A 16,029-nucleotide genomic window follows, 5' to 3' on the forward strand; every position below is an offset into this window, starting at 1 on the left:
CCGCTCCGGGATCAGTTTGTGTTTCAGACGCTCGCTGCGGCTCGGAGTTTAACACCACTGATTTCTAAACCTGCGTCTGACCGCTTAAATTACCCACAATCCTCCTCTGCCCCCGCCACTCCACGCCGCCTCCCTGTGATCTCACCGCCTGAATCGAGGGGCACGACACCTGTAACCATGTAATTGTTTTGTTGATCTACCTCTTAAGGAAAAATAGGTAAATGGTAATTTTTTTTCTTCTTCGGAAAAAGGACGCAAAAAACTACAAAAAAAAAAGAAAGTTTGCTCGACAGAAAGACGTAAATAAATAAATAAATATAGATAAACGAATAACTGGGTAGCGGCATCTCCATATACTGTAGTGATAGTCTATTAAAGGAAAAACTTCTTCCAAAGATGATTCTGTTTTCTTTCTTTTTTTTTCAAACGATTTAAAATCTTAACGTGGGAGACGCAAACATGTTTAACTTTCTTCTTTAATAATTAAAAAAACAAAACAACATAAATGAGATTTCTTTTTTTTTCTTTTTCGCTCATGTCATTAAAAAAAAATCTTTACACTTTAGTAACTTCCTATTTTGTTTCGCTCTTTTTGTTTCCATGACAGCAGATTGTATCTCTTGTGTTCGGGTGCATTTAGCGTTGTTTTTTGTTTCTTTCTCTCTGTGAAAAGCCGACATGAGTTAGAGCGCCCTGCGAGGACCTTCTTCACTGATCCATGATCTGTTTTCACTTCTGACGACTCGTTTGAGAAGCAAAAAAAGGACCTGTTGTTGTTTTTAGTGACCGTGGGGGAGGGGGCCGCAGGCGGGAGGCGGGGACGACCACACTCGCCTGACCCGAGCTCAGAAACTAAACTCAACTGAGACATCAGGCGTGTGCAGCGCTCCTCCCTCCACCAGGCGGCGCCCTCGGTCTTTACAGTATATGGACTTTCACCCTCTGCCTGCCTGATTCCTTTAGTCCTCATCAACACTTGTTTTAAACTTCTTGTAAACAAAACAGAGCATAGATATGAATGTGTTATTAAAGATGAGAAAACGGAAACTCCCGCCTCCTGTTGTTTGTTTTAAATCTGTCAGAAGTTTTTCTTTCAGGCACCGTTTTCTGAGATCATCCTGAACGTCTGCAGAACAGAAAGTGTGCATCGATCCAAATAACAAACAGCACATCAGACGTCCTGTAAACACCTGCAACAAGTTAAAAATCCTTAAATCAGCATCAAAAATAAACATTAATGTTTATACGAGTTGTCACTAACGTGTCTCTAGTCTGTCTACAAACCCCCCAATGATGAGAAAGTCCATCCTCTCCGTTTTCTGCCTGCTCCACTTTTCAGAAAATGTGTGCTCAAACAGGCCGTTCGGAGATTTTCCCTTCATGACATCACAAAGGGCAGTATCCCCTCCCCCAGGTGGGTGACACTCCCACAGCTAGGTGTTTGTTCTGCCATCTGAGTCTGCCTTCTCATCGTAAACGATAGGACACGGAGCAAGAAAGACCGAGTACACCCAAGCCCTTCCAGAGAGGGGGTGTGGTCAGACACAGCTCATTTACATTTAAAGGTACAGACACAGAAACAGCCTGTTCTGAGCAGGGCTGAAATAGAGGGGTTTATAGACATGATCAAATACAGGATCAGAGTGGATTTAGAACAAGAAACTTCACACACATGTTTTGAGGAGCTCTAAGACTTATTTACACTGAAGAAGAGGAGGAGGATATGTCATCTTTAATGTCAAATAATCACAAATTGAATCAGTACTTTTTATTTTTTACTGAGGCCTGAAAGTCAAATATTGTCTTGAAAAATAATACATTTTAAAGTCTTTACCTCTGGGATTTTTTAAGACACTTTTTAATATGTAAATATAAACTTAATTAAAGTAAAAAACTTTAAATTTTCCAATATCAGAATAAAATACTTCTGCACTTTTTTAACAGTTTAAACTTTAATGTTTTTATTTTCTGAATCTCGCCCTCAAGTAAACCCGTTTACAGGATATTGTTGTTTAACTGAGTGTAATGTGTAATGCAGCATCTCGCCACTAGAGGACGCCAACGTCTCCCAGAAGCTTCTCTGAATGAGGAGGGGGTGGTGGCGCCCTCTTGTGGTGAAAACCGAACACAGCAGCTCTGAAAGTTCTTAAAAACATTTAAAGGACAGGATGTGATTTTACGCAGCTCATTCTACACTTTTAAAGCTTTGGATAAAAAAATGATCTATTTTTAAAATCACAAATATTTATTGATAGAACATAAATATTTACACAACGTCTCATGAGTTTAGGAGCACAGACACATTAATCTGAGATCAAAACCAAAACAAAATGAATTCAGTGATACGACAGAGGATTAAGGCCAGGGTAAAGAAAAACAAATCTACATGTACGATATGAAATGTGTAACTCGATTTAGATCCGGTTGTGGTTAAAATTATTATTCTGAAAGGTTCTATCAGAAGAGCAGACATCCGCCTGATGAGAGCAGAAACAAAAATATGGATGTTGGTCTGTTAGCTGGAGAGGTGTCCATTGAGGAAGACACTGAGCCCCCAGTGTAGCATCCCCCACTAATGTCCACAGGTCTGTCTGTGAGAGAGAAGCAGGTCTAAAGAGTGTAAACCAGAATTTTCCCCCAAGCATTAATGAAGTATAAAATAGGCTATGTAAAATGAAAAAATGTACAAAATCTCCCCCAAATCTTCCCCTTGATGTGGCCCTCAGACTCTTTCATTATTTTGAGTGAAGGAGTGTTTGAGGAAGACTGTGCCCCCTGCTGGCCAACACAAAGTCATCCTCTATAAAACTCATTAAAATAAAGTGCTCCTAACTTTCTAATCAAACTTCATATTCTGTGTTTGTGACCACCTGAGGAGTCTGATGCAATCCAAAACAAAAAAAAAATCATCTTTAATGGAGCTTCTTTGTTCTCAGACCTAAGACAGACCCGAGTGCTCCGAGACCAAGACTGAGACATTTACAGTCAGAGGAATGATGTGTAAAAATAGCCTGTCAGTGGTGGTCTAGACCGGTCTTGATTTAAAATCCAGAGTCCGCCCAGTCTGAGAGCGAGACAAGACTGAGTACAAATGCTTTAGATTCTGAGCCTTCAGAAAACGGTCTCGAAACCACCTGACACCTGCTGATATTAAATTGTTCCTCTTTTGTTTCTCGACATTCAAAGTTTAAAAAATAATAATCTGATTAATTATTATGATTAAAATGTATCCCTGATGGTCAGCAGCTGAAAAAGCACCAGAGAGTTCAGATCCTGAAGGTCATTTGAAGCGTTTGTGTGTCCTGTCACTTCCCGGCTCTCAGGTTCTCGTCTCTCATTGGTTCTCCCGCTGGAAACACCTGAGAGTTCTCCGACAGAGTCGCTCTGACCTTCTTCTTCTCCTTGAACCTCCCGGAGTGAGACACCTTCACATGGCGCCCCCGGCTGCCTGTCGTTTTGTCCACGATTCTCTCCAGTCGGGCGTCCAGCTGGGGGTCCTCTGGGTTGGCGGCGGCGGCGGTGGCTCCTGTGGCGGTGATCGACCCGTGCTGAGAGGAGGAGGAGTTAGAGACGGACTCTGCAGGGATTTCATAGAGAACTTTAGGCTGAGACTTTTTCCTCCTCAGGAAGGTCAGCTTCCACCAGCCGGGGGACGGGTCGGCCATGATGGACAGGTGACGGAGGGCTGAGGAGAGAAAGAAGGTCAGATTAAAAAAGGGGAGGGTTTATCATAGCGGACATTAATACAAACATCTCAAATGATTCATTTAGTGCGATAACGACGCAGGTGTTTCTGTGATGACGACTTGAGAAAACAACATAAAGGTCCAATCAGTGAGATGTGTAGTGAGTGAAATGATAAAGTGATCTTACTATATGATCAGACATTAAGGAAACATGCTATGTTGAAGTGCTGGTTGCTATGACAACAATGCAGCAGCCAGTATGTCCTCCTTCTAACTTTAGATTCTGGTCCTGAATGCTCTGGATTTGTTTGGACCAGAGAAGGTAGGCGCTTTTAAGGCGACCCCCCACACGGCCGTTTTGGACGCCCCTCGGTTTGTCAGATATGAGAGCAGTTATCAGGTCAAACCAACAGGTGTTGCAGTGATGGAAGCGGGAAAGAGAAGTGGTTCAGATAGAAGTGATTGTACCCGACCTAAAAAGCCTCTGCATGTTTCTAATAAGCTCAACGAGCAGAAACGTGCTCAAACTAGGATCAATGTTGGAGATGCTTTTGAAAAATGGAGAGAGGTTAGAACACAGAAAGGTTTACAGACCCATGTAGAGCTGGATAAACACTGAAGCTTCAGTGTCCACCACATGGCAACCTGCATGAGCATGGACTCTATAGGGGGGGAGAGAGAGACAGCTCTCTACAATGTTTAGAATTTAGACTGCAGTACCCATTTTAAACACTAGGGGTCATAGTTACATACTGCTCCTTCACAAAATGTTTTTATTGATGTTCTCCTTTAACCTCAAATGTTCCCTTTCTGGTGGTTGAACCTGTTTTTTTCCTCTTCATTGCAACACCGGGATGTCTTTTTAAAAGTTTGTACTTCTGCATCAGAGTGATTCGATTTATAGTTCAGATGTCACGCTGACCTGCAGCATGCGTGCAAACAGCAGGTCAGCAGCTGATCACGCCGAGGCCCCGAGGCACGTTTATAAAAACAGCTGAGCAAACAGAAACTGAAGCACATTGTTTTATTGTTTCTTTTCTTCTCTCTCTCTCTGTGTTTGATGAAGCTGTGATACGCTCCGTTTACACGTCATTGTTCCGCTCTCTTTTTGTGTCTTTTCATTCGACTCGACTTTGAAGTGACGGCGAGGCGAGTATCGACTTCAGGAGCGCTCTGTGTTTAAACCTCCTCTCCGGGAAAGACAGGAAGAGAAGGGTGTTTTTTTTATTTGCAACATAGAAAATCAAAATGGCAAAGTGAGAATAACATGTTTATAATAATCTTAGAGACAGAGGAAGAAGAAGCTCGACTTTAATCATTTAGCACGATGCTGTCCTTTAGACAGTTTGACACGACCGCCTCATCATCCAGAGAGCGGAGGATGACATGCAGCAAAGTGCCCAGACTAGACTCGAACCCACGGCTGTTGCAATGAGGACTGTATCCTCTGTACGTGAATTGGCTACATAACCGCTAGGCCATCTGCTGCCCCTTTAAATATATTTTATTACTTATTTCAAGCTGCACGTTACCATTCAAAGTTTCTCTCAAAGTTCTTGTTGTTGTTGAGCAGTTTGTAACTCTGACTCCTAGTGGTTAAAACGGGTACTGCAGTCCTTTTCCAGAACATCTCCCGGTGACGTCTCTCTTTAACATGAGTGACTGTCATGGTCGGGAGTCCAGGCTGCAGGGAGAGGAGTCAGGCAGACAGGTCAGGGATGTGTGGTGGGAAAGACAGGAAGTCTTCCTCACCATTATGTCCCGACGCTTACTCCTCTTCCTCTTCCTGGTTTCACTCCCAGATGGATAACTCCTCTGCATTTTCCTTTCTGGGACTTTCATGACATGCTTGGTTTCCACAGAAAAATGCATGAGATGCTTTGAAGGGCAACGACAGTGAGTGCTGTCAGACGGGGCACATTTGCTCCAAGCGGGCGGCCCAGGTTCGAATCCGACCTGTGACTCCCCCTCTCTGATTCCTGACTCTGTCCACGGTCTAAAATTATTTGTCTCATAAACAATGTTTTCTGAAGACGTCGACTCGTCTGTGAGAGCAGAAGAAGAAACATGAGAAGTCAGATTCTTTTTGTTCCCAGGACGAGGGCTGTTTGGGTCGGACGAGGAGACAACTCAATTATCTGTAAAGGTCGACAGAGTGAGTGATTGAGTTACTGCACCGTCACCCTGCCGCCTTTTCAAGAGTCCAGAAACAACAGCTTTAGTGACAATGGCGCATTTGATATGTTTTTATGAAGGAGAGAAAACTATTGTACTCAATACAACAACAGTCTGATGAATATGAGCTCTGAATGTTTTCACACATTTTACCTCCTGAACTGTGACGGCTTCGTGTGAAAAAGTCTAAAAAGAATCTAAAGTTAATTTATTTGAACTGAAAAGTTCTCCCTGAATCATTGGCTTCATATGAGAGACAGGAAGCGTTGAGAGGAGAGAGCAGGGGACGATATGTAGCGAGGGGTCAACGAGGACTACAGCCTCCGTACATGAGGCGCACGACGTAACCGCTGGGCTATCGGCGCCCCGCGATTAATAAAAGGAAGAATTTGTGACTTTTTGATCCAGTAGATGTCGCCCTTGAGCTCCAGCATGAAACCAAAACAAAATTCTGTTAGGCCACGCCTCCTCCATACTTTGAATCCCCGTCGGACAGAGACACTTCCTGTGTGGAGTTTGCATGTTCTCCTTCCTTCTCCGGCTTCCTCCCACAGTCCAAACACATGCTCGTTAGGTTAATTGGTGACTCTATTGGTGTCCTATTTTTTCCCGTTTGGGGTCGTGGGTGGTCAGAGCGAGAGGCGGGGTTACACCCTGGACTGATCATCAGCCAATCACAGGGCTGACATATAGAGACAGACAACCAGCCACACTCACATTCACACTTACGGACAATTTAACCTAACGAGCATGTCTTTGGACTGTGGGAGGAGAACATGCAGACTCCACACAGGAAGTGTCTCTGTCCGACGGGGATTCAAACCAGGAACCTCCTCTCTGTGAAGTGACCACACTGCACCACCATGCAGCCAATCAGTAAGCGATAAAAACACAAAAAATGGAAATAATTCCTGACTTGAGTGTCTGTGTGTGTTTGTGTTTGTGTGTAACAAATTAACACTTTCTCTAAAAGTTCTCTTTTAAAGATCTTTTTAAAACTCTTACCTAAACGTGTCTGCGAGTGACTCTGAGCTGTTTTTTGACTCACCTGTTTGAAGCAGATGTTTCTCTCTCTCCAGCTGTCGGTCAGGATCGATGTTCGGCCTCCTCCAGAACTCAGACTGAATTCAGAAGAATCCGCTCTGTGAAGCTGCGTCTGTGAAGCTGCGTCTGTCTCGCTCCGTCCCGTTGACCTCTGTGACGCTCCGTTGACGGACGGTGAGCGTGTTAACTGAAATATCACTCTGAGAAGTCTGAGTTTCAAATGGGGCGAGTTAATAATAAACCAGGCAGGAGAACTGAAACTGATGTCTGAATCCCTGATGCTTCACAGAGGAGAATCTTTGATCCATTCGGTCATCGACGGCTGAACCAAAAGAGGTCAGTACTCGATACGATGAGGGAGAGAAGGCTGATGAAGCTCGTTGTTGTTGTTGTTGTTGACTCGTCTCCTGAAGGTTAAAGGTTAAACTCACGTCACAGATTTCAGAGCCCGGAAGAGATTTTGTTATTCTGCTCATCCATGAACCTCTATGTGTCCTCGTCCCGTCCTCTTTCTCTCCTCTGTGTGTCTGTGTCCTCCTGCCCGCTGAGCTACAGGTGCTGTGGTTAGCCCCTCCCTCTGACACACACACACACACACACACACACACACACACACCTTACTGAGCAGGTGAGGACTCGTGTTCTCTTGGTTAAAGTCCTACCATCGACACAATTAAACCAAACATTTGTCTCAGTTTTATTCTACATTTAACAGAGAAAAACCTGTCAAATATATTTAGGCCTTTTTGCCTTTTATTCAACAGAACAGCTGATGAGAGTGGAGGACGTCATGCAGCAAAGGGCAGAGGTCAGATTAGGACCCAAGGCTGCTGCAACGAGGACTAAAGTCTCCAGACATGGAGTGTGCAAAATAACCACTAGGTCATCTGGTGCCCTTCATGCTGCACCAGACGTTAGGAAATCTTTGAGGGCAAATGTTACCGTTCAAAGTTTCTCTAAAAGTTCTTGTTTTTGTCTCCGATTTGTTTCTTAAAGGAGCAGTATGTAACTCTGACCCCTAGTGGTTAAGATTGGTACTGCAGTCTAAATTCTAAACATGGTAGAGGGCTGTCTCCCCCCCTCCTCTCTAGAGTCCATGCTCACACAAGTTGCCATGTGGTGGACACTGAAGCTTCAGTGTTTATCCAGCTCTGCATGGGTCTGTAAACCTTTCTGTGTTCTAACCTCTCTCCATTTTTCAAAAGCATCTCCAATATTGATCCTAGTTTGAGCACGTTTCTGCTCGTGGAGCTTATTAGAAACATGCAGAGGCTTTTTAGGTCGGGTACAATCACTTCTATCTGAACCACTTCTCTTGCCCGCTTCCATCGCTGCAACACCTGTTGACCTGATAACTGCTCTCATATCTGGTAAACCAAGGGGCGTCCAAAACGGCCGTGTGGGGGGGTGTCTTAAAAGCGCCTACCTTCTCTGGTCCAAACAAATCCAGAGCATTCAGGAGCAGAATCTAAAGTTAGAAGGAGGACATACTGACTGCTGCATTGTTGTCAGAGAAGCCAGCACTTCAACATAACATGTTTCCTTAATGTCTGATCATATAGTAAGTTCACTTTATCATTTCACTCACTACACATCTCACTGAGTGGACCTTCAAATGTCTGTTTTTATGTCTGGTGTGTTTGTAGAGGGTGATGTAACAGCTGTTAGCTCGCAGTTATCTCACATCCCTGTTTACTCCCCGTCTCCATCAAGAGTCAGACGTGTTGAAGCCTTTCAGGTCGATTGTAAATCATATTTTTTGGCTTCTTCTTTTGCCAAATGGACTCTGAACGGGACTTTCAAACTGTAAATGACTGACTGTTCTTCTTCGCTGTATGTATTCATATATCTGTGAGCGCTGCAGGAAGTAGGACAGGAGTTAATGAGTAACCGAGGTATAACCTGTCACATGGTCACAACATCTACAAACACACTCAGACGAGGTGACCTCACATCTGCAGGGTCACCAGTTAGAAAAGAATGAGGGGTCTACACCTGCAGCGTCTGTATGTGAAGGACTGAAGTCTGTGAATTAACCCCGAACACGCTGTTAGACGTAGGTCGCTCCTTATTAAATCTGAACTCTGACCCTGTGCAACGAGGAGTGACGGCAGTCTGATAATGATTTGAGGATTCATCCAGAGGGGAGGAACTTATTCAAGAAACGCCTAAAGCAATGACTCTGCAAACCCTCGGCCCTGAATGTAGAATCAGATCAGGACTCAACTGTCAAAATGTTCCATATTTTGAAAGATCCCGCCTTTTAAAATCTTCAGATCTTCACCCGTATTTTTAATTAAAAGCTGCAGAAAGGCACAAACTCATTCAAAACAACGTGGAAGAGCTGATTTGAACCTCGGTGTTGAATCTCTGCAGTAAACTCAGCCGTGGCTCTTTGTGTCCAAGTGTTGAATCTTCAGGTGACGAACAAGCCGAGAGAACGACCGAGCTTCATGTAAATCAGAGAGAACATTCCCGCTTTGATACCTAATCAGCACGTTAACCAAATCAGCGTTAACCCGTTTGTCAGGCCGCTCTGTGCTTCTTTTGTTTTTTGGTTTCCTGGAGTCAAATCAGGCTGAAGGATTCACAGACCGAGATATCACCTCACCTAACCCAAACCCAAACCAGAGGGAGAAAAATATGACTGAAAAAATAAATATATTCTCGATTTAAATACATCTGCAGACACGGAGGGTTAAGAAGAACTGTGGAAGGTTGCGTCCATCTCTGCTGAATACACGACGCAGCACGATCTTCAAATCTCTATTTTAACCAAACCGGACTTTAAAAACGACGACGCAGTGAGAGAAGAATACTGCGTGAGGGACGGAGGACGAGGAACGAGACGGCAAGGGAACGAGGAGAGGGAGACAGAAAGAGGGGAGCTAAGTTCAGACCGGGATTCCTGCAGCCCAAATGCACATAATTCCTTGTTCCTGCGGTCAAAACGGGGCTGAGACAGAAAAAGAACGGATCGGGGACAAGAAGGGAGACGTGTAAAGAAAGAAGAAAGAAAGGAAACGAGATGGAGGAAGGCAGGAAAGGAAGAAGGAAACAGTGGAGCAGCCTCAGCTTTCCCTCCGTGCATTCAGCTGTTGGAGAAACATCGCCCTCTTGTGGTGAATTTTGAGAACTGCATCTCTGCCACCTGCTGGATTTTTAGTGTTCGAGGAAGACGTGGAGGTCGAGATCAGAGCACGACGACTCAAATGAAGAGGATGTGTTCACCTCTCATTCATCTTTTTATGAGCTACATTTACTCGACAAGTCCAGATAAACATCTCATTTTAAAATATTTACCAAAGAAGAAGATTTTGTGAGATGTTTACTCGGACCTTTAAGGCTCTGAAAGGTTAAATGAGAAGTTTTGTCTTCTCTGAAACATTACAGGTCAGGTGACTGTAACGTTTGCAGCTTATTCACCTGACGTTTGTTTTAAATGTCTGACGCTCACAGCTGATCGATGTGATCATGATGTCACAGTTTCACTTTGGCATCAAACACAAGTTTGTTTGAAAACACACATCCTCCATATTTTCTCCTCTCTCCAATCCTGTTATAGCTGCTCCTCTCCATCTTATCCCTCTCTCTCTCCCCCCCCCTCCTCACCCACTGCCCCTCACCCACTGCCCCTCCTCCCTCTCAGTCATATTTCTCCATTAGGCAGGATTTTTAACCACCTCTTGTATCTGCTATTAAAGAAAGTTCTGCATCATTTACCATTTGCTTATCATTTGCTATCAGTCACTGTCACAGAGCTGCAGCCTACACACACACACACACACACACACACACACGCACACGGACACACACACATGCCTACATGGGTATAAACACAGTATCAAAAGGGCCACCAAACCCTCGGAGAACACCCTCTATAGTTTATGCACAACCACACACACAAAGTAACACTGCAGCATCCAGGAGGAGGATCCATTTGTCACCGTGGTAACGCCTGGCTGTGCAGGAGGAGAGAGAGCGAGGAGAGAGAGAGAGTCGAGGAGGGTCAGGGGGTTAAGGATGGAGGTGTGGACACGGGGAAGGAGAAAGAGGATGGAGGGAGGAGGAGAGAGACGCCATCATTAGTCCTCTTTAGCTTCCATTATGAAGATTAAAGTGAACACTGCCTGATCGCCTTAACCCTTCACACACCAGATTACAGCTCACCTCCAGTGAAGATCATTCGAAACACCTGAGGACAAATTAAAAAAAAAAGCCAAGCCAGTTTATCATAACTCTGAAGATTTCTTAGCGTGACAGGATTTAATGTGAGAGACTGAAGAACAAAGACCGAAACTCACAGCAAACGTTCAGCAAATACATAAAACGTATACAGTTTAAAGACCCCCCCACACGGCCGTTTTGGACGCCCCTCGGTTTGCCAGATATGAGAGCAGTTATCAGGTCAAACCAACAGGTGTTGCAGTGATGGAAGCGGGCAAGAGAAGTGGTTCAGATAGAAGTGATTTTTTTAAACCTGTAATGCTAAAAACCAAAGATAAAAGGAGATTAGTCATTCTTTGCATTTGCCAACAAAGCACTTTAAGACTAAAAGTTAATATCAGTGAAAACATGAGGAATGCTGCAAACTGGAGTCCAATGTCAGGCCAAGTTGTTTACAGAAAAACATGAGTAGTTCAGTCAGACGTTTGTATCTTCACAGTTTGTGTTCGACGTCTCGGCTCCTAACTCATCGCTCCTCGCAAATTTCATTTACATGCTGAACTTTGAGGAGTGATGGAATGATATCTTAAACCCCCCCGGTCGGAGCCGACAGGTGGATGCTGGGGCGGAGGTGAGGCTGAGTGAGAGTGCGGTACTGCTGCAGGTCAGAGCTGGAGATCTCGCAGATTAAATAGATGCTAATTGGAGGGAGGTGTTGTCAGGTGATTGTTGAGAATGAGGCATGTGTGAAATCAGTGCAGCTCGAGTTGACTGTCTGAACAAGCTCGCAGCCGTCGCCTCGTTTTTGGTGCCAATTACTTATTTATGGACAAAGAGACTTTATTTATTCATGAATAAAAGCCTTTGAATGAGTGTCGGCCTATTTTTTAGTTTTTTCTCTAAATTTGCCCAAACAGGAGTGTTGTGGTCTCATCTGGTGCTTCTGCAGGTCTCAGTTTGTCCACCAGAGGGCGCTGAGGTGACGGTCCTGACACCTCACTCTCTCCTCTAAAAGGCTGAGAAACCCATTACACAATAAGTCCCTGAACGCATCGTCCTCGCGGAGGATCAAGAACAAACTCTCAGAAAACAGACGAGTCCTTAAAGTTAAAAACATGAGATGTTCATTGTTCCATCTGTTTCTTTGATGTATTGTCCCCGTTATCAGGGTGTGAGCGTCCCATTCATTCTCATCAAGCCGTCGTCTGATTCATCCTCCTGTCTCCCCTCAGTGTTGGAGAATAATACATGATATCATGAGGAGAACAGAGGACACATGAGCTTCACTCTGGTTCTGGAGTCTGAACAGCAGCCTACTTTAGACTATTAGATTGTCCTGAGTCCAGAATGCATCACTTAAAGTCAGGGTTGGTAATTCTCTCCAGATTTTAAGATTTTGGTTGAAATTGTCTTTAGGTCCTGACAGAAATTAATAACTCCTGTTCTCTGAAAAAGGAACAAAGAGAATCCATCATCTGTATCAGTTTGTAAGTCTGTAAAAACTTCAACCAATGTCTGCCACGAGGTACCAATCTGATGAACCAATCAGATGCCTCCCTGACGTTTAAATATTTAATCTAAGCTGCAATACTCTAAACATTAGTGACGATATTAAAAAAAACTAAATTCTGACATCAAAGTGTGATTTGAAGATCTGCAGAGGGAGAGACGGCCGGGCCTTCACGGTGACTTAATCGATGTGAGCACCGCAAATTCTGCTTCTTGTTCTGTGTTCACAAATATTCATTAGCTGGAGAACACACACACACACACACACACACACGTAGTGCAGTGGACAGACTCATTAACATGCATGGAAAAACAGCCGCTTTTTTACACACAAACACACACACACACACACACACGAACACACACACACTTGGAGCACACAGTGATGTGCAGCAGATTGAGATTTAGATCTCTCTCTCTCTTTGGGCTCTTTCCTGATTTGTCTTCTCTCTCCTTCTCATGCATGCAAATATATGCATGCGTCCATAAAACCACGCTCACACACACACACACACACACACACACACACACACACACACACACACACACACACACACACACACACACACACACACACACACACACACTCACACACACACACTTGAGGTCCACGCTTTCATGTAAATCAAATCTGCGTTGGCCGCCCAGCTTTGTCTTTGTAGCTTTATGCAAATGGCCGCTTAATAATGAATTCATTACATGCTATCTGACATATGCACACACACACACACACACACACACATTTTCACCTGGCGTGATTTGCATGACAATAGGCCTGGTTTGCCTCAGTGTTCCACTTCATTTAAAGACATGGATAATACAATACCGCATTATACGATATGATAACATGAATAAATATGAGGTGTTAGATGCATGTCCTTAACGTGTGGTTTTATACTACGCGTCATGTAAAGACGTTTTCCTGAGGTAGCAGAAGCATTTTTTTACTGAAGTGTTGTGTGAACGCTCATGGCAGGTTTGTTTTAGACGTAAGGTTGACGGGTTTGGTGTGGGAGAGGAAGCAGCAATTAGAGTTCTTGGAGAATGTGGCACAGTTACGGCTTCTCATAGAGATGATCTCGTTACATTTTAATGACAGATTTAGTGTCAAAAACCTCCGACAGACTTTAAATATTCTTTATGTGACGTGAGTCTAACAACCATATCCTCCAGGGCGGCTGTGACTCAGTTGGTAGAGTCGGTCATCTACTAACTGGAGTGTCCACTAGAGGGTGTCTGCAGGAGCACAGGAAGTCACATACACACCCATTTTAAAAAGCCTGCAGAGATGAACATGTTTACAGCCTGGTTCATATTATATTATCTAAAAGTAAAATATATTATTAATATTACTAAAAGGTAAATATTAGAACACTTAGTTTATACAGGTCAGAGGTCATGATAAATGACGGTCATGTGGAGAGAGGACAGGAGACACATTACGATAAATGCAGAGGAGGAAACGGGAGAAAAACACTGACAGTAAGAGAGTGTGTGAAAAAAAAAATGAAATTACCATCGTGAATTATCATGGTAATGTGGACGCTGCAGGCGATATCACACAGGAATACATTTATGTAGTGTGTCCAGGAAACAATATGGTTCAGGTCAGTGTGTGTGCGTGCGTGTGTGTGCGTGCATGTGTGTGTGTGTGTGTGTGTGTGTGTGTGTGTGTGTGTGTGTGTGTGTGTGAGTGCATGATCCTAATGAGTGTGATTTTTCATGCTTTCTCTTTGTGTTGCAGGTCTGTTGTGTATTCTCTAAAAAAAAACACAACCCCTGTGTGTCCTCTGTTTCATGACTTTTATATTTTTAATTTTCTGCTTTATGAACAAAAAGACACAAAAGCTTAAAAAAAAGTAATATAAGCCTTTTTTTTTAATGCATTTCATTCTTTTTTTTTTACAAAAAGTAGTAATCTCCTTCTTCCTGCATCTCTCTATCCCACTTTACAAGCTCAACACTGTTTCTGCAACACTGGTTCAAGCAGCATCCTCCATTGTTAATGACTGAAGCTGATGTTGAAGTGTAAAATCCTGCAGTTCCTCGAGTGTCCACTAGAGGCTGGCTGCAGAAGCACAGGAAGTCACATACACACCCATTCTAAAAAGTCTGTTTTTACAGCAGAGATTAACATGTTTACAGCTGGTTCAAAAAAACAAATAGGTGTGATTAGCTCATGTCTCGATCGACACACACTGTACGGGGGGTGAATGTTTTGATGACTCATCAGTTTTGATTTGATGAAGGATAAGAGTTATTCACAGCGTGTAGCTGACCTGATTGACAGGTGGGCGCGGTGTAACGGTTTGCCAGGAGGTTTAAAACCCGCCTCAGCTCCAGCTCTCAGCCTGTCGTTACGTTGACTGAAAGTTAGACTGAGACATTCTGAGAACCTGAGGCGAGTTTCACTTTCTCACATGTGGAGTTTAATTTAATCTACTTGTTATTTTAAAGCCTCGCTATTTAACCCCACTGCATGATGGGAGCCCGCAGGGACGGGCCAATCAGGAAGCTGGAGGGCCACAGGCACTTCCTGTCAGCAATCAGCGTCAGTCACGTGTGATGGATGGATATGACACACAAACACACACACAGAAACATTATGCTACACCAGTTGTTCATAGATCTTTTTGCACACACCTGCAAAGTACTATAAGACCGACGACAGACACACACACACACACACACACACACACACACACACACACACACACACACACACACACACTGAGCTGTACAGACTGGTTGAAGTTAAACAGTGCTCAGTGTCTGACACCTCCATCCATTACTCTAAAGCAGGAGTGTGTTCGCCAAAACCTGAGACTGCACAGACCCTCTGTGTGTGTATTTTTTTATTTTCAACATTTAATTTTACTTTCATGCCTCCTCACTCTCCTCCCCTCACTCGCCCTTTCTCTACTTTTTATGATTCACTCTCTCCTCCTGTTGGTTTTCCCCTCTTGTCTTACATATAAAGAATTGATCCGTCTTTAAGTCGGACAAAACCAAACTGCAGCTCCTTTTTTTAGTGTCCACTAGAGTCTGTCTCCTGCAGTGAGTCAGTCTCCAGAGCTCTATGTTAAAATAAACATATTTACAGTCTGGTACAAAAACAGTTTGGGTCTCTAGAGCTAATTTCTCTCTTCAACTGTTCGGGCTGAATGTTTATACAACTCACCTGTTTACATTATATTAAGGCTTAAAGTGATGTAGAATTAGGGGGCGTGGCCTCTTTGAGTGACAGGTGGGAGCTGCTAGCTGTCTGCTAGGTGTCCCCTCAGATAATTCAGTCCCTGAACTCAACCTCACCTCATGTACAGAGTCTATAGAGCTCATCACAGCGGCCTTTGCTGCAAATCATGCGGGAAAGAAGCCACACATTGGATTTATCTAGGCCACCCGCTTGGAGGACTTTAGCCTCCGTACATGGGGCATGTGTACTAAC

General features: G+C 43.8%; 1 protein-coding gene and 1 long non-coding RNA gene across 2 annotated transcripts in view; both read right to left on the bottom strand.

The window, feature by feature from the left end:
• Positions 1-16,029, bottom strand: part of LOC132953976 (uncharacterized) — a 199,845-nt gene that overhangs the window by 165,240 nt on the left and 18,576 nt on the right. The gene's annotated exons all lie outside the window — the stretch shown is intronic.
• prr15la (proline rich 15 like a) lies at positions 1,718-7,452 on the bottom strand. Its single transcript, XM_061027389.1, has 2 exons — positions 6,910-7,452; positions 1,718-3,685 (listed from the first exon to the last, which is right to left on the bottom strand). Exon 2 carries the CDS (start codon positions 3,663-3,665, stop codon positions 3,306-3,308), a length of 360 nt encoding a protein of 119 aa, XP_060883372.1. The 5' UTR covers positions 3,666-3,685; positions 6,910-7,452; the 3' UTR covers positions 1,718-3,305.

The sequence above is a fragment of the Labrus mixtus genome, chromosome 20 (assembly GCF_963584025.1).
Source record: "Labrus mixtus chromosome 20, fLabMix1.1, whole genome shotgun sequence".
Classification (NCBI taxonomy): domain Eukaryota; kingdom Metazoa; phylum Chordata; class Actinopteri; order Labriformes; family Labridae; genus Labrus; species Labrus mixtus.